Below are 22,071 nucleotides of genomic sequence, written 5' to 3'. Positions count from 1 at the left end.
TCTGAAGATGGTGAGGTTGCCTTAGGTACAGCCGAGGGCAGAATTTGGCCCACAGAATCCTTGCTGACTGGTAATGGTGTATGACTGAGGAAAAGAGGTGCCCGACTTGAACGCCTCTGGCATTTTCCTTCCGTGTGGCAAATAAATCTGGTCTGAAAGCCACTGAGAGACACATAATGTGGACTCACTTTCAGTCAGTGTTTTATGATGATTTCTCCTCATTCTCATGATGGAAGGATCTATATAACTTGACCCTTCTCTTCAGAGTTCTCCTGTAGAAATAAAAAACCATCCCATTGGAAAGGGGGAGGCCATAGGGATAGCTTCAGAGCTGAGCAGCAGATCTTGCTTTCTTTGGCTGAGACCCGAAGTGCTCTCTGGCATACGAGTGCCCTGTGTCCTGAATCCTCTTCCACCATGTTTTGTTATTGTTTTTAATATTCAAATTGCTTCCTTATCCCATTCTCCCCCCAGCCTGTCTTCTGTCGTGCCGCTGGTGAGGGATGTGCCAAAGTGGATATTCCCAGGGGAAGTTCTTTTGTGGTGTTCTGTGACTTGTGTGTGTGTGTGGGATGAGCACCCAGGGTATGAAAAGGGTGCTTATTTGTACAGTTCTAGAAATCTGGAGTTATATTTAACAGGAAATAAAGTCACAGCGCGCATTTTGGAGCATGCTTTGGTTGCTTTCCAAATAAGGCTGGCAGTTTCTGGAAGGAAAAAGGGATAACAACAAAATATAAGAACAGGCTGGGAGAAATCCTTTGCGAAATCCCAGCTCAGCTGAGGGTGCATGTGCCAGCAAAGCCCAACCTTGTTGTAGTCTTCGCTCCAGTGGTTTAAGGAGCTGAAAGTTTCCTCCTCCCTTCCCAAAGAGTCCTGGAGTCACTATGGAAAGCTGCTTAGTTCCTCAGCCTTGGCTTTCACACCGAACGTGTTTGGGGCTTGTTTTTGGAACCCATGTTCGTCAGTGTTAAGTTTATCTCTGTTTGAGTTTCATATTTCCACCAGTCCAATTTTTGTGTCCTCCCTCTGCCTGGTGATATGAGCTGCCAATTTGATAAGCTGTGGAAACTGTGGATTGCCCAAGCCTTCAGCCTTGCTGTCGCACGTTGGTGTTCTTTTCTAGGAGGCTTCCTTCTTGCAGGTGGAGAAACCAGGGTCTGGTGTAGTGCTGCTGAAGCACGCTAGGAGCAGGGGGGCAGGTTGGTGTTTGTCAAGGTGTTGGGTACCTTTTTCTGTCTTCCCTCCCCTCAGCTACCAAACCCAGCACTTGGAGGTGAGTTGCCAGTTGTGGGCACGTAGCCCAGGAGGTGCTGAGCAGCCTCTGTAGACCTCACCCTGCCTGTGCCGAGTCCCTCACTGGGCACGGTGGGATGCTGGTGGAAGGGGCATTGAGTCGAAATGGGCTTTGCAGCATCCTTTGAATGTGGGTTCATCCATGCACAGGACACTTGGTGGATGCAGGAGGAAAGGTGGGGTCTCATCCCCGACTCTTTACCCCATGGGATGTCTCAGTCCTGTGTGGAGAGCAGCCCGGGGCAGCTGTCCTGTGGCAGCAGGGAGGCATGTGGCGAGCTGCCCTCGGCCTTGCAGTACCCTCCTGCCACTTGCAGCTGCAAATAAAGGAAGAGGCACGGAGATATGGAAGGATATTCCCTTTTAAACAGGCTGGGAGAGGGAGCTGTGACAAAAACTCACAGCTCCATAATGTTGCTGGTTGCAGGATGCCCTGCGTCCCTAGAGGACCTCCAGTACCCATAGCTACGAGCAGCCCGTCCCCACACAGACAGGGCCAGGTAACGAGGAGGAGCTCGGGGGCTCAGCACCGCGCTGCCTCCTGGGCTTCTCTGTGCCCAGCTGCGCGCAGTTAATTGGGCACAGCCGATTTAGGGCCGGGGCTGGGACCCCCAGGGACCCCCCAGCACCTCGGGGCCCTCCGGGAGCTGCACTGAGCCGGCTGCCAGGGCCCCGTGACGTGGCAGCGGCGGCTCTCGGCTCCCGGTACCGAGCTGCGCCTCCTCTCCCCCAACCCCACGGGGGGCACACGGGGGGACACGACGCTTTGGGGCCGAGCCCCGACCCCTTACAGGCTACCGGGGAGCGCGGCAGCCGCCCTGCCCCCGGTGCGTGCTGGCAGCCCCCGGCCAGGCCGCGGTTCGGCCGGGCGGGAAGGGGGCAAGTCCCGCTGACGTGCGGCGCGGGGATTGGCAGCGGCCCGCCCTATATAGGCCCGGCCGAGCCCGCCCGCCGCTCTCCCCCCCGAGCGCTCCCGGTCCTTCAGCAGAGCGGGCGAGCGGGCACCGGCCGGAGTGAGTCGGGGCTGGGGAGCCGGGGGAGAGGGCTCGGGGCCGGGCTGGGCTGGGCTGAGCGCGGGGTGGGTGAGGGGGGAGTTTTAGGGGGGGGGGGTGAAAGAGGGGAGCGGGGGGCTCCGGGCTGGGGCACGGGGGGGGAGGCTGGGGCCGGGGTCAGCCCTTGCGAAACGGCGCGGGGTGAACGGCCCCGGGGCTGAGCCAGCGCCTCCCCTCCCCTCCCGCTCGGCTCCGGCTCTTCGTGTACCCATTTCTCTCTCCATTTCTCTCCTTCTCCCCTTCCGCCACCCCTCGCGGGGGCTGCGGGGCCGCCCCGCTCCCACCCAGCGCTTCGGGCCGGTGCCGCCCCCCCCCAAATCCCCGTGTCCCCCCCCTCCCGTGACAGCGGCCCCGGCCCTGTCCCTTTAAGGGCTCCGCCCCGCCCCCGGTGCCGGCAGTGCTGAGGTGGCGCTGGCGGCGCCGCCCGCCCGGCCCCGGCCTCCGCCGCTTCCCCCGGCCCTGAGGACGGGGCGCGGGGCGCGGGGCGCGGGGCTGGCGGCGGGGGCACGGGGCGAGCCCGGGGGCGGCCGCTCCGTAACGCCCGGCCCCGAGCCCGGCCGTGCCCGGGAAGGCCTGGCCGTGCCCACGGTGGCTGCGGCAGGAAGCCACGCTCAGGGCTCCATCCTGCCACGCAGCAGCCGGCCCGGCCGGACACATGGGGACCGCAGCCAGCTCCCGGTGACACCAACCAGCTCCCCGTGACACCAACCACAGGCTCAGAACTCACCCCGAGCAGCTCAGCCCCGCTGCTGTTGGCCGAGCGCAGTCACCCCCAGGTTCAGTTCCCGTCTCTGCGCTACCGCCCAGCTCGCCATGACTGCCCACGAGGACCCGTCGGATTGGCGGCGTAACCCAAGACTTGGCCTTTTTTTTTTTTTTTTTTTTTTTTTTTTCTGCCCCTTACAAATATTTCCCGTGTGGTTAGGTCTGGCCCTTGCTAGAGGCTATTTTCAGGATGATTTTGTTCTCCTCGTTTCAGCGCGCTGTAAACTTCTGAAACTTCTTCGGGCGCACAAAGGCAGCGCCACGGACGGTGCGCGAAGCAGGCGGCCCAAAACCTGTTGACCCAGTCAGCTGCACGCTGCCGTGACGTAGCCGTAATCTTAGTTTCAAAACCTGCAGTGGGAAGGCGAGGAGGTGTGGGCTCCGAAGGCAGCGCCTGAGCTGCTGCTGCTCGCGTTATGTTTAAAATACCATTCTGATGGCCGCCTCCAATTTTGGCCAGGGATGAATCCCTGAGGCCTACAGTATACCAGATGTTTGGGGTTACTGGAGATGAATAACATTTGTTCTTAGCTCGCTGCATGGGTGACGAAGCAGAAATTCATGTGGGTAAATACTGCCCTTAGTTTTCTCGGTGAATATCTAGCTCTTCTCTGAGGTGTTGACTGCAAGGAAGATCTCTGCAGCTGGCGTGGACACAGTGAAACCAACAGCTGTGCCTGGAGGTTACGGCTCTCGGGCGAGCACTGTATCGGGTGTAGTTTCACTGACTTCTCATCCTTACCCTCCTCTGAGGAGCAGAACCAGGTGGTACTTCCCCAGGAGACAGAGCTTTAAGCGCATCCATGCCGCGAGCGAGGCCCCAGCCAGACCTCGACAGCTGCTTGTGATGTGTACAGAGTGCCACTGGCTCCTGCCCTCAGCCCTGCTTGCAGCTTGCTGTGAGGTGGTGGCACCTTGATAGCGACGTGGTGGGCTGGAGGAGCCTACGGCTGCTTGAAGGCCTTGCCCAAATAGCCTGCAGCGGGCGCAGTGCCACTTGCCTCGGTTCTGTGGCAGCTCCATCAACACACTGGTGTAGTCCCTGGTGTGAGCATGGCCAGCAGGGAGAAGCCGAGCTTTTCTCTGAGAGCAGGTGACCAGGCTGACCAGCCACCTGTACCCACGTACCAGCCGTGCAGAGGCTCTGCGTGCTGTGGAAGCTGTGCTTCAGGCGGTGTGGCTGGCTGGTAGCTGTCACCTCGCAGGAACAGGTCGTTAGGGAATTAATTGTAACATTAGCTCCATTGCTTTGATAGCAGGAGGCAGTGCAATATGTGGAAATACCCTGTGTGGCCTTCCTTGAAGTGCAGATCTTGTTTGAATGGCCTGGTTGCATTGCTGCTCTCCTTGCTCTTTCCTCTCCTTCCCTCCTGCCTCTCTTCCGTCCCCTGACAGTGTCAGCATGTGGATGATGTGAGATGCCACATCACACGCTCTGTGGTTTTGGGCAGCTTTTCTGATGTGTTGGGAGGCCAGAAATGGGAACCGTCAGCGTACCGAAAAGTGCCAGAGCTCCCTTCAGAAGCAGCAGCAGCGCAGGGTTTGCACCAGGGAGGGACCTGCAGTGCCGTGAGCAGTCAGAGGCACTGGGGTTTAGGAGACTGCAAACCCAGCAAGAGCACACGTAAGCAGTTGGAGGGTGTTGGGGGTGAACTTCCATCCATCTGACAGTGTGCAGTGTCCTGGCTTCTATGTCTTTATATTCCTGAGCACTTCTTTAACAGAGCTGCGGATCCAGATGCAGGGGATATAAAGCTCCCACCAACAGCGTCTTTTTTTCCTGGTCCCATCTTGTGGGTGCCTTTAAAGTAATCCGCGTAAATTAGTGTGGGTTTTTTTCCTTCCGACAGACAGAGTTAGGCCTGAAGACAGAGTTCAGTGCCTGGTGTATCATCTTATTACAATAAAAAATGAAGAGGTGGACTGGCCAGTAGCTGTGTGTGGATAGCCCTGAGCGTTTGCCTCAGTTTGCGAGGCCGTGGATGTTGATTCACCAAAGCTCCACTAAACTACATTCCTAACTTCTGACTGATGGCAGAGCTGTTGGCAGGTTTTCAGGTTGTTAGTCTCCTCTGACTAGATGTCGATGCTTGCTTGCAACCCTGAAATTTCGTGTCTGTCTTGCACATTTGTTACTAATTGACTGTGTTTTTGCCTGCTGCTGGCTGGCTGCTCTTGTAGCCGGTCTGGTTGAAGAGCAGCTACCCCAGGCTTCCTGTTGAGAGGTTTAAGCAGGCAGCAGCGTTGTCTGTAGCTCCAGTAAAATTTGACAGGTAAAGTATGGTGAGATGTGGCTCGGTATGAGAATATTTTGGATAGGATGTAAGCTTGAAACACAGTACAGTCAGCGCTCTCTTACAGTAATGGGGGTGTTGTGTTTTCCTGTTGTCTTGGAGCAGCCACATAAATATTTTTCTTTTCTTTTTCTATAAAGCAAAAGCTGGCAGGCTGACAAACGGGCAGCTTACAGGACGGACTCTCTGGCTACTGACCATTTAGCTGGTAAGTTCCTATTTTGGGAGTGCCAAAGATCTTGCTGTTGCTAAGCATGCTTATCAGAGTGGCTTTCTGAGTGTATCCCTAAATCAGCAGCAGTTCAGACACTTAAATAAGTCATCTTTAGGAAGAGCCAGAATCCTGAGCCCTTTTCATTTTCTCTGCAGGATTAAACAGTGGTCTTGGACTGACTATCCAGACCTTTGGATACTCTTTTAAAAACTGCACGCCTTTAATAATGGATAGATTTAATTAGAGTATCCTTTAACAACTTCTGTTGTCCCCCTTTCCAGTGACCTTCTTAGGTTGCACATCCTCTCTCTTCTTAACGAGGAGCTCTGGTTTTGGTGTCCGCTGTGCTGTGAGCTCCCCTCTGGTCCAGTAAGAGAACTGGGCAGCTGTGATGGGCACTGTAGGTGCCTTGTAGCGTCTGGCTGACCAGAAGAGCATTTAGCAACACGTGCTTTGTCTTGGTGGAGTAATTTTTGTGTGTCTCAAATGGTGTTGGTAATAATGCTGCCTCCTCCGTCTCTTCCAGTGGCATACCCGGATTGTGTGTGGGTGGGAAGTCGACAATGAGCTCCGTGGCAGTTTTGACCCAGGAGAGCTTCGCTGAACACCGCAGCGGCCTGGCTCAGCAGCAGGTGAAAGGTGAGAAAAGAGCTGAGTTTCCATCATGTGCCTTTAAACACAAACGGGGTTCCTTGCTGTTACCAAGCTCACTCCAGGCATCCAGTTCACTACAAGTGTGCAGAAATTACATTCTTCATTCCTAGTTTGGTGGCTCACCACATGCTCTGGCCTTCCACCAACGGCAGCACAGAGGTGATGCTGCACGGGGCAGAGCCAGGAGGAGGCAAGCCTCAGATCTCCACAGAGCTCTGACAGGCAATTCTGTCAGCCGTGGGAACAGCATACGTGCAACAGTGGGGCACTGGGCATCAGTGTGCTGGACTCGGTCCTTTTCTTCCTTTGCCCATCCAGGTTTTGGGGGGGATGTCAGTGTAACTGCTGACTGGCTCACTGGTGCATTCTGCACCCATCCTCCAGCTGCCAGCTGGCCCACTTGGCACAGCCCAGCGCACAACTGAGCGGAGCATAAGGTCCCCATCCAGGCTTTCCCTGCAGTCTGCTTCTAACTATAGTGCTTCTCCCTGCCTTCCTTCTGGTGTACCTTTGTCTTATCCCCCTCAGACTTGCAGCCTTGCTCCGTTCCTTTCAGTTGTGCTCCAGAGTTGGCTGTTCCACAAACACAACTGTAATAGCATTAATAGTAGTGCACACGTCCCTTGCTCTCCGTTCATAGTAGTGCCTGAACACACTTGCACCCCCTATGATGAACAGGGGCATTTCTGCCCGGAGAGCATCTCTTCACCCTGTTTATTTCACCTCAGTTACAGCTTTAAACTCTGAAGAAGAGAATGATCCTCCAACCTACAAGGAAGCCTTCCCTCCGCTCCCTGAGAAAGCACCATGTTTGGAAGCTGCCCAGGAACCCGCTGGGCCCTGGAGCAAAATCCGACCGATAAAGGCTTCTGTCATCACTCAGGTTGGTGGGAGCAGGTGCCCTATTCCCCCCAGCCCAGCCTTCCTCCAAAAATCAGGTGAAGTGAAGCTGGCTTTCCCCAGAGTGTGAACTCCTTCGTGTGTCAGATTGGCAGGCTCTTTGCTGTACGTTCTCCCAGGCTGCGAGGAGGACTCCAGCTGAGACCTAAGACCACTCTGAGGGGGGAAGGATGTGTTGGAAAACTGTTCAGAGAAAGCTCTCAGTCCCTGTTGCACAAATAGCTACCAGAGCAGGCCTGAAGGGAGGATTGCAGAATTCAAGCAACGAGCACTAATGTGTTAAAATACTCCCACCACAGCTTAGCGCTCCTGCCTGCCTGACATACTTTAGGAAAACCCCTGGTGTGGGACAGTCTGCCAGCTGAAGTGCTCTTGCACTTTCCCTGCTTGCAGCTGGTGTCTCCACTGGAGGGGCTGATGGGTTGCACAAACCTGGGAATTTTTTATGTCAGTGAAGTCCAGTACGGCTATGGAGGGAGGCACTGGCAATCCGAAGCATACTGACTGCTTGCTGTGCCCATCTGTCCTGTGGCTGAGCAGGTGTTTCATGTGCCACTGGAGGAGAGGAAATACAAGGACATGAATCAGTTTGGAGAAGGCGAGCAGGCCAAGATCTGCCTCGACATCATGCAGAAGACAGGAGCTCACCTGGAGCTGTCTCTCGCAAAGGACCAAGGCCTTTCCATCATGGTCTCTGGCAAGTTGGAAGCAGTCATGAAGGCTCGGAAGGAGATTGTCGCTCGGCTGCAGACTCAGGTGAGGGCATCTAACTGTTTCACACTTCATCTTTGCTCTTCCCCAAGACTCACAAATGTTTTGAGACCCCTGGGCGTGTGTGCTTATAAGGCAAAGAGGTGTTATTAGATGAGTAATTTAGCTTTGCTGTATATTTTCAAAGCATACAATTGGCAATTTTGGAATGGAGATGAGGCTTAAAATAGGGTTCAAAGCTAATTACAGGCCATGCTGTTGCATGGAGGGTGGAGTCTGCAATCTCGGAACACTTGAATTGCAGGCACTGACTTTATGCTGAGGTGCTGGAGGGGGAGCAGGCCCTTCACACGAAGCTAGCAGCATGGGAGAATGGGACTGTACCTTCTCTGTAGTCCTTCAGAGAAGAACGTGGCGAGATGGGAGAATGACAGGTAGAGAAGAGGGAAGTCCTGCCAGAAGCTGAAAGCTTCAGATCAGGGTTCTGCGCTGAGTAACTCAAGCCACACTGGTAAGGAGCCGCAGCCCCGTTGTTTCAATTGCTTCTCCTTTCAGTCCTTTAGGTTTTGATTCATAACCTTCAGATTTCTGAGTTCATAGCTAGGGTGGTAGTTCTTGTTAAGCTGTATCACAGCCAGGTCTTGTAGCGTGCATCAAAGTGTAATGTCACAGGTGGTTAATGCAGTAGTTAATGCTGCCCTTTGCTTCACTGCTATTCAACTCATGTGTCATACCCTACCGGAGGGAAAAGAAAGGGACAAACCCTAAATAAAGTACATTTCAAAAACTAATTCAGGTTGTGCTGAAATACACGACCAACTGTCCCTGCACGTACCTCCTACTGCCCTGGCCCCAGACAAAGGTGTGTCTGTATTCCCAGCTCTCCTAGGTTTGGCTGGCTTCATTATAGGGACACACAGTTGAAGACCAAATGATCTTTTTATTTTTTTTTTCCAGTGTAGGTTGAATTTTAAGTGCCTAATTGCTGTTAGTAGTTACATATTTACAGGTATTGAGAGCATGGTAGCAATCATAAGCTAGCATGTTGATAAAAACTCAGTGAGAAGGAAGAAATCAGAAATCACTATTATAAAACAGCCCTTTGAAGGTAAATCGAGGGCATCTCTTGGGACCCCTTTTCTGCAAGAGTTCTTCTACAGGTAGTCCTGGGAGCAGTGTTAGATTGGAGACACCAGTGAGCAGCAGTAAGCATCTCATAGCTGTCTGCCTGCTCAGATAGGTTTCTGGTGTTGAATTTCTGTTTCCTAGGAGTCAGACCGTGTGTCTTGTTCTCTGTAGCTTTAGCAGCAGTCGCAGTTCAGATAAACGTCACCCTTGAGCCATCGTCTCAGTTGTTGTCTGGTACTGCTTCTGCTTCTTATGCTGAAAGACAGGCACCTCCTCATCTGTGCCTGAAGGCCTTTGCAAACTCTGAGTAAGCTTCTGTAGAAACTGAAGGGTTTTGAATGAAAGGTGGGATTTAGACTCCAGGTGTACAGGTATTGTAGATCAACTGTGCAGTATCAGTCCTTAGACAAGAACGTGCTGGGAAGACATAGTGTTTGCTCCTCAGTGGTACTGCTGAGCAGCATCTAACTTGCTTTCCTTGGCTCTGCTTCCGTGGATCTGCTGCTGTAGGCAAGGATTCTCACAGATGCTTGGTTTCTGTGTTTTCAGGCTTCAGCAACAGTTGCCATCCCCAAGGAGCACCACCGCTTTGTCATTGGAAAGAACGGCGAGAAGCTGCAGGACCTGGAGCTCAAAACTGCAACTAAAATCCAGATCCCCCGCCCGGATGACCCCAGCAACCAGATCAAGATCACCGGCACTAAAGAAGGGATTGAGAAAGCCCGACATGAGATCCTGCTTATCTCTGCTGAGCAGGTACCTCAGTGCTGTAATCTTACTCGTGGTATTAGCTAGAGCACCATTTTGCTTCTCCATGGAATATTAGATATTTGTAGCCACTCTGGCCACGCTCAGTGGCTAGTATTAGTCTGAACAGAGATGTGTACTGTGCTGCTGGCTGTATGAGCACCTCTGTTGGGTTCTGCAACTTCTGGTTCTCCGTTCTGACCATCTCTGAATTCCAGTAAGTTTGGTTCATATTTGAAATGGACCGTAATAAGGTACCAGATGGGATAAGGCAAGATGTTAGAGAAGTGAATATCATAAAAACGTCTGTAGCAACAGCAGGATTTGTAGATTGAAAGGGATGGATGGAGATCTACAAGCCTGCAGGCTGGAAAGGGTGCCTGGGCCCGAGTGCCAGGTAGGGTGGCACTGGGAACGTAGCTTGTACTGGTGTCTGGCAGAGCCTGTATTATGGAGGGCAGTTCCCACAGAGGTCTGTTCTGGGCTCCTGTAGGATAAGCGCGCTGTGGAGCGGCTGGATGTGGAGAAGGTGTACCACCCCTTCATCGCTGGCCCTTACAACAAGCTGGTGAGCGAACTCATGCAGGACACAGGGACACGCATCAACATTCCTCCACCCAGTGTCAACAAGACAGAGATAGTCTTCACCGGAGAAAAGGAGCAGTTGGCCCAGGCTGTCGCTCGTGTTAAGAAGATCTATGAGGAGAAGGTATGGATGGTCTGTAGAAGATCCCCAACTTCCCCCCACCTGTTCGTAGTCCCTCTTCCCTTCTTGTTCTTCTTGTGCATCTCTCCATCACATCCTCCTCGTGTCAGCTTTGGCTCCGCAGCCCTTGCAGCCCTGGGTCTTACCATTTCCTTACTCAGCAGACTGGGACTTGGGCTGATGCTACCAGGGAGGTGACAGGCATCCCGCTTTTCTGTGTCATGGGGGGAATCAGCAGACCACAAAGAGCTCCCCTGGCTCTTGTTCACACAGGTGCTACTAAGGAGCGAAGTGTGAAGTCTCCAGTGGTGGCCACCTCACATCATCAAAGTTGTTATATAAGTACAAGTTGCTGAAGAGTGAATTTCACTCCAGTTTATTTTCCACAGCCAGCATCATTGTGAATATCCTTCTTGTGGGTTGTCGAGCTGTTTTTCCTCATGGTTAGGTCTGTATCCATGCCAGTCTGGATTTCAGCAGAGATAATCAGCTTATAGCCAAATAGCCTACATGGCGTTGCGTTACAGTACTGCCTGGGGACAGCTAGGTGTTTAAGCCCTGTTGTGCAAGACTCTGTGTGTGCGTGCAAGTCTCTGTGTGTGTGTGTGTGCCTGTGGTCTCCTCCATGCAGTGTCCCAGGGAGTTTGCCACAGAGCACTAGTCAACTGTGAACCTGTGAGCACAAAGCCTGCTGTGGGCAAGGGCCCAAAGGGTGCTGGGGTACTGCAGAACCAGTGCGCTCGCCTTTGCTTTGCTCTTTCCTGGGTGCAGAGTTTCACTGCATCTGTTGCCTCTTCCTTTCACTCTTGTCCTTCCCCATCCCCCTGTGATTGATGCCCCAGTGCCTCTGCCCCCACAGAAAAAGAAGACTACTACCATTGCCGTGGAGGTGAAGAAGTCCCAGCACAAGTATGTCATCGGCCCCAAGGGGAATTCCCTGCAGGAGATCTTGGAGAAAACTGGAGTCTCTGTCGAGATCCCACCCACTGACAGCAGCTCGGAGACGGTGATACTGCGAGGCGAGCCCGAAAAGCTTGGGCAGGCGTTGACTGAAGTCTATGCAAAGGTACTGGCGGGATGGACTAGGCCTTCTCAGAAAGTCGCATAAAGATGTATCTGGGAGTGCTGACAGGCAGAGTGGGAATGGTCTTGGTTGGGCTGTTAGAGATGCTGCTTACATTAAGTCAGCACTGAGGGTGCAACATAGAAATCGGACCTGAATTTTTGTGAAGGATCTCTTCCAGTCTGTCCATCAAACAGCTGCTCTGATTTTCTGTCTTTCAGGCCAACAGTTTTACCGTCTCCTCGGTCTCTGCCCCCTCTTGGCTTCATCGTTTCATTATTGGAAAGAAAGGACAAAACCTGGCCAAAATAACTCAGCAGATGCCAAAGGTATGCCTCAGCTGTAGAATATGGTTTAGTCCAGATCACTATTTGTAGAAGAGAAGAATGTATTCTGGTGTGGGTGAAACAAGGGAGGAAATGACACAGATTTTAATATTAAAGGGAGCCTCTCTTTTACTGCTGCAAGCACTACTCATCATAAGTTACTCTTCTGGCTTGAGCCCTCCAAAGGAAGCTTTATGTGGTATTAGTTGATACAGTAACATACCTGGAAATGCTGAATTAAGCTAGGCTTCTCACTGTGAGTTAGTACCTAGAGAAAGGTTAGGCAAGTAACTTCTTCAAAGCCTTTGCAGATAGTAAGGACAGCGCCAAAGCCCTAGGCTCTAGACACTATCACATGGCCAAAATTGTAAGTTCTTCTGAAAGCAGAACAATGGGTGTGCTTTGTGGGAAGGAAAATGTCTCTTAGTGGCAGAGGTGTTGTAGGCCTGACTAACAGCATTGACGTGTCTTGCATCTTGGAAAATCGTTACTGAATTGATTGCTTCGCCTCAAGGTTCACATCGAATTCACAGAAGGAGAGGATAAAATCACTTTGGAAGGACCTACAGAAGATGTGAATGTGGCTCAGGAACAGATTGAAGTCATGGTCAAGGATCTGGTAAGTTGGTGTTACTAGTTCCAGTACCTAAGAAGGGGCAGAGATGATGAGTTAGGTATCACGTCTGTATCACATCCCTATCCTGCCATGCTTAACAGAACTTGCAGGAGGCAGGTTGTGTAGCAGATGAACAAAGCACTTGGTTGCAAAACTCAGCTGTGGCATTCTTAGAAAATCAGCAGCAGGTCTTAAATCTTCTGATGCAGAGAAGGAAGAGTTGTCTTTCAGTTGTAACTAGGGAGGTGTGTAAGTTCTTTTAAGTGCTTCACAAGCATGCTGCTCTCAGCTCAAAACAGAGAAGTTTCCATTCCACTTTGGAATAGGAGGAGTGCTTATAGCTGACTACTGGAGAGTCAGTGCCAATGCTGGCATCAGGCAGTTACTTAGGGTACAAGAGGGGAGAGCGGTTGGCCTATCCTACCTAGCCCTGTACAATTCTTTGCAGATCAACCGGATGGATTATGCAGAAATCAACGTTGACCACAAATTCCACCGACACCTCATTGGCAAGAATGGAGCTAACAGTAAGTGGTGTGCCTTTCTAATCTTTGCCATGCTCGGACTCTCCATGTTCAGTAGGTAGTGTCAGGGGCTCTGTAGTTCATCTAGCGTGGTGTCCCCATCACATTTCATCTGCTCTTCTAGGGTGGTAATGGCATAAGGAGATAAATAGACACAAAGAGATAAATAAGCAGTAAGTGCTTGGGATGGTTTTAATGTATGAAAGCATCTTGACAGATTGAACAGTGGTGGGATGACTTTGCTAGGTTCTGGAGGAAATTTTATCTTGGTTGGAGAATTAAATTTAACTTTTTTCCAAGTTACTCTGTGAATTACACTTTAGCAGCTGATAGGGGGTGGTGGAAATATACCAATGAGTTTCTCCCCATTAAAGAATTCAGGATGAGAAATGAATGATCACCTTCTACTGTAAACGTGGCGCTGTCTGCAGAGGAAAGAGATTCCTCACTCTAGCAAGCGAGCATTTTGCTCTCTCGATGCCACAGCATTTGCTTGTGCAGTTCTTGTGTGGCACAGATCTGCTCTTGTAGAACTCCAGAGTGAAGAGGCACTTCCCTCTGTTTCAACCTCACCCCAGTGGCCTCTTTTCAGAAATTTACTTTTGAAACAGCTTCTAAGCATTGATAATCAAGATGCCTTGTTGCAAGTCTTGGCCTAGCAGGCTGTGTCACCACCATCCTTGCCTTGAAGTTAACAGGATTAAGGACCTCTACAAGGTGTCTGTACGCATTCCACCGGACAATGAGAAGAGCAACCTGATCAGAATTGAAGGAGACCCACAGGGGGTCCAACAGGCCAAAAAAGAGCTGCTGGAACTCGCTTCCCGTATGGTGAGCAAGATGTGATGCTTGGGAGGCCACAGGGTTTGGGGCTGTTACGTTCATAACATAACGTCTGGTGCAAATATGTGCCCTTTGCCCACTGAGCACTTGGATCTGATGATCTGAAGTGCAAGTTGCTGCTCATAGATGTGTTTTTCTATTCCCTTGCATACTCCTTCTCTGTCAATGTAGAGTGAATCCTCTCTAGAGGAGAATAAAGGGACACTGCTGACAGGTAAACTGTCAGGCAGCAAGCTGGTAAATAAAAGTATATGGCTCTCCTGCCGAACACTCAACTGTAATCTGTATTACCATCAGGAAAATGAACGCACCAAGGACCTAATCATTGAGCAGAAATTCCACCGGACCATCATTGGGCAGAAGGGCGAGCGGATCCGGGAAATCCGGGAGAAATTCCCAGAGGTAAGGCTTACAAGGAGATGAGGAGTCCAGAGGGGATGTTTCCTACTTGTGTACTTGTCTTGTTGCTGAAATCATAAATGTAGCAACTCTCTAATACAAATAAGAAGATACTTGTCTTTGCCAGAGGCTTGCTAACGTGGCTACCCTTTTCTGAATGGGACAAAGAATGTATAGGATTTCCCTGATCTTTGCATGTGTCTGACATAGCAGTTCCTGCGTTTGAGTTTGCTATCAATAATTACCCATTGCAGGTTATCATCAACTTCCCGGATCCAGCGCACAAGAGCGACATCGTCCAACTTAGAGGGCCCAAGAACGAGGTGGAGAAATGCACCAAGTACATGCAAAAGATGGTGGCAGACCTGGTAAGAGGGAGTTCTGTCTGTTCTCTCCTACACACCTGGGTAGCCCAGCAAAAAAAGTACAGGTGTACTGTCACTGTACTTGGTTGGGACTGAAACACTTTATGATGGAGTTCTGGACAAATTTCTGGCTAGATACAGGCAGGAGGGTAATGCCTGTTGTTTAAAGGCTGTATTTGAAGGCACTTCACAGAATCATCTAGGTAGGAAGAGACCACCAAGATCATCTAGTCCAACCTCTGACCTAACACTAGCAAGTCCTCCACTAAACCATATCGCTGAGCTCTACTTCTAAACATCTTTTAAAGACTTCCAGGGATGGTGACTCCACCGCTTCCCTGGGCAGCCCATTCCAATGCCTCACAAACCTCTCAGTAAAGAAGTTCTTCCTAATATCCAACCTAAACCTCCCCTGGTGCAAGCGTAGCCCATTCCCCCTCGTCCTGTCACCAGGCACATGGGAGAACAGACCAACCCCCACCTCGCTACAGCCTCCTTTAAGGTATCTGTAGAGAGCGATAAGGTCGCCCCTGAGCCTCCTTTTCTCCAGGCTGAACAAGCCCAGCTCCCTCAGCCGCTCCTCGTAGGACTTGTTCTCCAGGCCCCTCACCAGCTTCGTCGCCCTTCTCTGCACCCGCTCAAGCACCTCCATGTCCTTCTTGTAGCGAGGGGCCCAAAACTGAACACAGTACTCGAGGTGCGGCCTCACCAGAGCCGAGTACAGGGGGACGATCACCTCCCTAGCCCTGCTGGTCACGCTGTTCCTGATACAAGCCAGGATGCCGTTGGCCTTCTTGGCCACCTGAGCACACTGCTGGCTCATATTCAGCCGACTGTCCACCATCACTCCCAGGTCCTTCTCTGCCTGGCAGCTCTCCAACCATTCCTCTCCCAGCCTGTAGCTCTGCTTGGGGTTATTGTGCCCCAGGTGGAGGACCCGGCACTTGGCCTTGTTGAACTTCATGCAGTTGACCTCAGCCCATCGGTGCAGCCTATCCAGATCCTCCTGCAGAGCCTTCCTACCCTCGAGCAGATTGACACACGCACCTAGCTTGGTGTCATCTGCAAACTGACTGCGGGTGCACTCGATCTCCTCATCCAGATCATCGATAAAGATATTAATGAGAACTGGCCCCAGTACTGAGCCCTGGGGAACTCCACTAGTGACCAGCCTACAACCGGATTTAACACTGTTCACCACAACTCTTCGTTTTGCTTATTCTTGCAGTTCTTGTGTAGAGAACTTCCGTGGGTCTAAGCCTATTGACAAAGTTCACATTTTTCAAGTTCCTGGTATGAGGCTTGCTGTGACAGCATAATGTTCCTTTCTCCCTTAGGTTGAAAACAGCTTTTCAATTTCTGTCCCCATCTTCAAGCAATTCCACAAGAACATCATAGGGAAAGGAGGTGCCAACATCAAGAAGGTGATATAACTTTCCTGTCTCTGGTGCTCAGTATGATAACTGCCTGCTGCTAAATCCCGCTTGCTGTTCTCTCCTGTTTGTTGATGATGTGGAATGTAACCTCCAAGTGCTTTCTTCTGATGTGGGACACCTCTGAAATGATTTATTATTTTTTTTTGTGGCAGATCCGTGAAGAAAGCAACACCAAAATCGATCTCCCAGCAGAGAACAGCAACTCGGAGACAATTGTTATCACAGGAAAGAGAGCAAACTGTGAAGCTGCTCGCCACAGAATTCTTGCCATCCAAAAGGAGCTGGTAAGTGAAGTGACTGATCTGTTGCAGATAAGGGACTTGAAAATGTTGCTAGAATGCATAAGTTCAGAAGAAATGGTTGTAGAGGGGGAGGGCAGGAGACAGCAGTGCGTGTCAGTCTGTTCTTGAATCTAAAACCTAAGATCTTAGCAAAATTTGCCAGTAGCTCAGAGCCCTGATTTATGCCTGTGGTATCTGTCACTTCTTTCAGGGAAGTCTCTTTTCCTAGCTTATCAGGATGCAAGTAGGGCTGTCCCTCTGAAGTGTCACTTGTGGACTAGGGAAGGCTGTGCTTTAGCTGAGATCAAGCAAACTAAAAATACCACGTGCTCAATGTTAATGAGGACAACTCTCATCATCGTGAACAAAGCAGGGAACTGAGCTAAGATGAAAGTCTGTCACTGGGAGGCTGGTCTCCCAGTGCTGACTCCCCACAATACCTTCCAAGTTACAAGAGAGCCAACCTGCGCTACCTGACAGGAGCTGGTGGCACCTCCAAATGGAGGGCTTGACGTAGGTCTGCTATCTCCTCATCAGAGACTGAATTTGCATTCATGGTATTTGCTCTCAGGACGTAATTCATCTAAAATTGACTGTGCTGTGGGATGATGCTGATGAGCCTGCCTGCGGCTGTTCATGTATCAGGGGCAGCCAGTTTCAAACCTCTGTGGTCAGGCATTTCTTACACGTAGCTCCATGAAGATCGTAGTAATGTGGGAGTTGGAAGGTAAGCAGGGTAGGCACAAACACGTTTCTGCAGCTTAATTAACAGCTTGCTACTGTCCTTTCTTAGGCCAACATCACGGAGGTGGAGGTCTCTATTCCTTCCAAACTGCACAATTCCCTCATTGGCGCCAAAGGCCGCTTCATCCGCTCCATCATGGAGGAGTGTGGTGGAGTCCACATCCACTTTCCCACCGAGGGCTCTGGCAGTGACACCGTGACCATCAGGGGCCCAGCACAGGATGTGGAGAAAGCCAAGAAACAGCTGTTGCACCTGGCAGAAGAGAAGGTGAGCCCTGTCGTAAGCGAAGGAATGGGTTGGTTTGGTCAGATGTTTCTCTTTCAGGGTTTAAATGATCCCCTCAGCCTGCTGAGAAGCTTCTGGCATAAGACAGCTTAATCCTCTTCCAAGGGATTTGAGTACAGTTGGGGTGATTGAAAGAAAACTACACTTTTGTCCTTGTGACAATGAGTTCTTCCCCCATGGGCAGAAGAACTGGCAGAAATGCTTCTCTCCCAAGGCTGGGGACATACTCAGAGGGCTGAGGCTCCCTACTGCTGTGGTTTGAATGCTGTTGGGTAGCCGCACCTCTCTCAAACAGCTGCCTCTGAGTATCTCCTTTCCTTTTTTACCTCGTCTCTGAATTCCAGCTCTAGTTCTTACATTTCTCTGTATATAATTGGGTTTGGGAGCCTTTGGTTACAAGGCATTGCTCTGAGTTGAAATCACTTGACTGTTGGTTTTATCAGCAAGAAAAAACCCTTTTTAACACTAGCATGTGAGCACATTCCCCTGGTTGGTTCCCTCTGCTGCCTGGCTTACAGCAGTCAGCCAGCCAATGATTTTGCTGCCCAGTGTGAGTCCCAGACCCTTCCCAGGAAGTCTTTTGTGCTCATATTCTCTTCAGTTGTGCTAAGTGTAGAGATATTTCTTCAGCACTGAGAGCATCTTTCACATAGTGTTTTTCCTTCAAACCTTTTTGATTTAGACAGCAAGCTACGTCTGCCTTCCTCATGCAACACTGTGCATGTGTGTGCAGTTACACAGCTGCATGTCTGCTGTTGGTGCAGATGTGTATTTGCTGCATATTGACATGTTCCACGTGGATCTGTCTCCTTACAGCAAACAAAGAGTTACACCGTGGACCTCCGTGCAAAGCCAGAGTACCACAAATTCCTTATTGGTAAAGGCGGTGGCAACATCCGCAAGGTGCGTGACAACACCGGGGCCCGCATCATCTTCCCAACCTCCGAGGACAAAGATCAGGAGCTGATTACTATCATGGGAACTGAGGAAGCTGTCAAAGAGGCGCAGAAGGAGTTGGAGGCCCTCATCAAGAACCTGGTAAGAACTGCTACTTTCCTATCCTTGCAGCAAGATGTGATGAGTTAGTGTGGAGGACCTGTTCCTCCTAGAACCATGAGCGAGGTGGGAGCTCAGGAAGATCCTCTTCACCATCTCTTGTTGGAGTGAGGTTGTAAACTGTTTTCTGCTGTGTGCAGCAAATGGGTGATGATGGCCAGGAAGGGCAGGGCTGACTGGCTGCTGTCATCTGTTGTAGGATAACGTGGTTGAAGACTCCATGGTGGTTGACCCCAAGCACCACCGCCACTTCGTCATCCGGAGGGGGCAAGTTCTGCGTGAGATCGCTGATGAGTACGGTGGTGTGATGGTCAGCTTCCCCCGCTCTGGCACCCAGAGCGACAAAGTCACCCTCAAGGGAGCCAAGGACTGTGTGGAGGCAGCCAAGAAGCGCATCCAGGAGATCATTGAGGACCTGGTAAGTCCCAGGAAAGCTGTTTTTTTTCCATACTTTATTGCTTCAGCTGAACTCTTCTTGAACCTGTTGTACAGCCAAGCTTTATGTGAACAAGTCCCACAACAGATTTGGGATTTAAAGCTTTGCTGTCAACATAGGGGCTGCAGACTTTAGATCCCAGCGTAGGGAAGGGCTGCTGGCTCCAAAATGGCAATGCTGTTTCAAGTAATTGCCTGATTTGACCTTCCTCTTGTTTTTGGGGAGAGCTTTGTTTGGGGTACTTTTAGACATGAAAAATTTGGAGCCCTCCCCATGCCTGGTCTTGGGTAGAGGCTGCTCCCTGGGTTTTCTTGTCCTGGTAGTACTGCGTTTTGGAAACAACCATCAGTCAAACCTCTGCCCTTCCTTTCCTTCCTTCATTAGCTTTTTCCTTTCTCTTACTACTTCCTCCCCTTTAGAGTCATAGCAGGCTTGAGCCTTTGGTCTCCGAAGCCTTTAACATCACAGGCCGGAGGCAGCCTTCATTAAAACAGCTCATGCTAACTTCTCTGAGAGCGGGAAAGATTCTGGGAAACTTTTAGTTCTTTCCATGACAGCAGCTGTTACCTTTCCCAACACCTCACTCTGTCCATTATGGATTTCACCACGCGCAAGCATCCTGTTTGCTGCAGTGAAAGAGGCTGCGTCGCAATAGAGCAACTCTGCTTTCTCACAGGAAGCTCAAGTGACAATCGAATGCACCATCCCACAAAAGTTCCACCGCTCCATTATGGGCCCCAAAGGATCCCGGATCCAGCAGATCACCCGGGACTATGGTGTCCAGATCAAATTCCCTGACAGGGAGGAGAACCCAGGTATACCCATGGATGCATGTTCACATGGCAGTTGGGGTGATCAGATGTGTAGTCTGCACTTGATCAGTGGAGAAGCTCTCCTTAAAATCTGTGGAGAAGTGGTCCCAGGTGTTCCCTACAGCATCCTTGGATCTGGGCTCAGAATCAACCGTGTCTTCTTGGGAAGAGGGGCTACTTTTAGGGGGTAAAAATGCAGACCTGTGGGTTCTGAATCTGTTCTCACCACAGAGCGCAGGGAGCACAAGGACCTGTCCTAGCCAAAAGCAGAACCTGCCGCTGCTCTCTTGCTCTGCAGGCTTGTCAAGGTTCCTCGGAGTTCTCGTGCTCTCAGCGTTGGGTGTACTGAATTCAGCACAGCTGGGGCCTGCTCTGCCTCGTTCTGTTGAGTAGCCTGGTCTACCACCAGCTGTCCTGTAACATCCAGCGCCGTGCTAGTGAAATTCCCTGTTGCTGAAGGAGCTGCCAGCCTTATTGCCTCTGCTGTCATAGGAGCACAGCCTCTGCTTCCAGAGTGCAACTGCAGGTTCTCCCCCTGTGGGCAAAGGCAGTATGAGTGCTGTGCAGAGACGCATGGAGGAGACCATCTCAGTGGGTGTTCGGTTCTGCTCAGTCCAGGCCAAGCCATGGCAAGCTGACTGTGTGACCTCTTCCGTAGCAGGCTGTAGTGTATGGTCTCTAGTGACTGGGCTGAGCCTGAAGATCTGGAGGGGAAGATGTTGAGCAAGGAGGGGGCTCTGTGTTTAACATGAGGCTTTCCATGTTTTCAGCCCCTGTCGCAGAGCCAGCTGTGCAGGAGAATGGCGAGGAGGGTGGGGAAGGCAAGGATGGGAAGGATGGAGACCCCAGCTCTCCAAAGAAGTGTGATATCATCATCATCTCTGGCCGCAGGGAGAAGTGTGAGGCAGCAAAGGAGGCGCTGCAGGTACGTGGCTTCCAAACCCTTTAGCTTTACAATGTAGTCATGTCCTGATGCAAGCAGCTCGCTGCATGCTTTAGTGATGGTAATAAAAACTGTTCAGCCAAGGTTGCTATCCAGGTGGTCACTGACACTAACCGTGGAGAAGGTCTGCATTGCTCAAAGGAAGTTCTCCAGCTGCTCTGTAATTTAGCCAGGTGGCTTGAATCACTGCGCCTGACCTAGCAATTGCTACAGCTGCAAGCAGCCCCAAGTCACTTGCCAGAAAAGCATGACATCCTTTTTTATGAAGCAGGGCTGGGATGAGATACAGTGTGATTGAGGCTGAATCATTCCAGCTTCAGCAGACCTTGCCATGCTTCTCCTCTAGTGATGTCATCCAAGTTTCTGTAGGTGGAAGCCAAGGATATGAGAACAGCCTCTGACGCCAGAGGGAGTTTTTAGATGGCTTGTTTGGAAAAAAATGTTTAACACCCCACAGGTCATCTTGGTGTTTGCAGCTGCTCTCTCCTGCAGAGTTTGTACCCTGACTAAAAGGGAACAAACCTCGCTCCAGCAACTTATTCTTTTGAGCAAGTATATGGCAAACTGAAAGAAAGGAGAAGTCTTTCAGCTGGCAAACTCTGTTCCCATCCTTCTAGGCTCTGGTTCCTGTCACCATTGAAGTGGAAGTTCCCTTTGATCTTCACCGTTACATCATTGGCCAGAAAGGAAGTGGGATCCGTAAAATGATGGACGAGTTTGAAGTAAGTTGTTGCCCTTCCTCCCTAATCCCACATACTGGAGAATCTGTAAACGACCACATTTATGGTGTTGGCCATCAGTTGTGACTTACTCAGGACCATCTTGGTTTGACCATAGAATACGGGCTTTATAATAAGAAAGTGAGACCTGTGTAATGAACTCCTTGGCTCTGGGGCTTGCTTGGTTTCACGATGAAGCTGTATGATGGGAGCTGGTGTCGTGAGTGTTGTAGGACTTGTTGGGGCCCATCTGGATTTCTTACCAGTGCAAGAGCTGTTTTCCCTCCTTGGCCATGCAATACAGCTCGGCCATGCCCGCCTGCTTGGAAGAATTCCCCAGGAGCCCGCAGGGGCTGCGGACCTCTTCCTCTTGGGGCCGGTGCAGGTTGGCTGCAGACAGCACTGTTGAATGTGTGTTTGTTTCCCAGCCTCTCCAGGCTGGTACAGAGAGTGACAGGTCCTGAAGTCCTGCAGCAAAGCAATCTGATGTTAATAATGGCTGAAGGAACAGGGTTCAGGCGAGGTGCAAGCTCTTTTTGGTAGCAGAGAGGATCAGTGAGAAGCTAACGTGCAGTGAACAGTGGTACAAAGTGATAATCGTTACTTGTTGCTCAGGTGAACATCCAGGTCCCTGCTCCTGAGCTGCAGTCAGATGTCATCACCATCACGGGGCTGGCCACCAACCTGGACCGTGCCAAGACTGGGCTGCTGGAAAGAGTGAAGGAGCTGCAGGCTGAACAAGAGGATCGGGTAAG

At 51.1% G+C, this 22,071-nt stretch overlaps 2 protein-coding genes across 3 annotated transcripts in view; one reads left to right on the top strand and one right to left on the bottom strand.

Moving 5' to 3' along the window:
* HDLBP (high density lipoprotein binding protein) overlaps nt 1-22,071 on the top strand; it is a 37,226-nt gene that overhangs the window by 9,201 nt on the left and 5,954 nt on the right. Inside the window, exons 1-23 of one of the 2 annotated variants that reach the window (XM_084529739.1) lie at nt 2,229-2,309; nt 5,548-5,615; nt 6,148-6,260; nt 7,004-7,158; nt 7,716-7,931; nt 9,564-9,770; nt 10,255-10,470; nt 11,327-11,533; nt 11,752-11,859; nt 12,371-12,475; nt 12,921-12,999; nt 13,688-13,827; nt 14,137-14,241; nt 14,493-14,606; nt 15,941-16,027; nt 16,192-16,323; nt 17,114-17,332; nt 18,167-18,388; nt 18,606-18,824; nt 19,519-19,657; nt 20,425-20,579; nt 21,215-21,319; nt 21,932-22,066. In XM_084529739.1, coding sequence (XP_084385865.1) covers nt 6,185-6,260; nt 7,004-7,158; nt 7,716-7,931; nt 9,564-9,770; nt 10,255-10,470; nt 11,327-11,533; nt 11,752-11,859; nt 12,371-12,475; nt 12,921-12,999; nt 13,688-13,827; nt 14,137-14,241; nt 14,493-14,606; nt 15,941-16,027; nt 16,192-16,323; nt 17,114-17,332; nt 18,167-18,388; nt 18,606-18,824; nt 19,519-19,657; nt 20,425-20,579; nt 21,215-21,319; nt 21,932-22,066 — 3,141 coding nt within the window. In that variant the 5' untranslated portion in view covers nt 2,229-2,309; nt 5,548-5,615; nt 6,148-6,184. Of the gene's footprint in view, nt 1-2,228; nt 2,310-5,547; nt 5,616-6,147; nt 6,261-7,003; nt 7,159-7,715; nt 7,932-9,563; nt 9,771-10,254; nt 10,471-11,326; nt 11,534-11,751; nt 11,860-12,370; nt 12,476-12,920; nt 13,000-13,687; nt 13,828-14,136; nt 14,242-14,492; nt 14,607-15,940; nt 16,028-16,191; nt 16,324-17,113; nt 17,333-18,166; nt 18,389-18,605; nt 18,825-19,518; nt 19,658-20,424; nt 20,580-21,214; nt 21,320-21,931; nt 22,067-22,071 lie in introns of those variants that run through there. The other variant, XM_084529738.1, reaches the window with a different exon arrangement.
* Nucleotides 1-22,071, bottom strand: part of SEPTIN2 (septin 2) — a 52,009-nt gene that overhangs the window by 29,454 nt on the left and 484 nt on the right. The gene's annotated exons all lie outside the window — the stretch shown is intronic.

Source organism: Aythya ferina (genome assembly GCF_964211825.1).
Source record: "Aythya ferina genome assembly, chromosome: 9".
In the NCBI taxonomy this organism is placed as follows: domain Eukaryota; kingdom Metazoa; phylum Chordata; class Aves; order Anseriformes; family Anatidae; genus Aythya; species Aythya ferina.
Note: the sequence above shows the minus strand (reverse complement) of the source record. Positions and strands in the feature narration are given on the sequence as shown.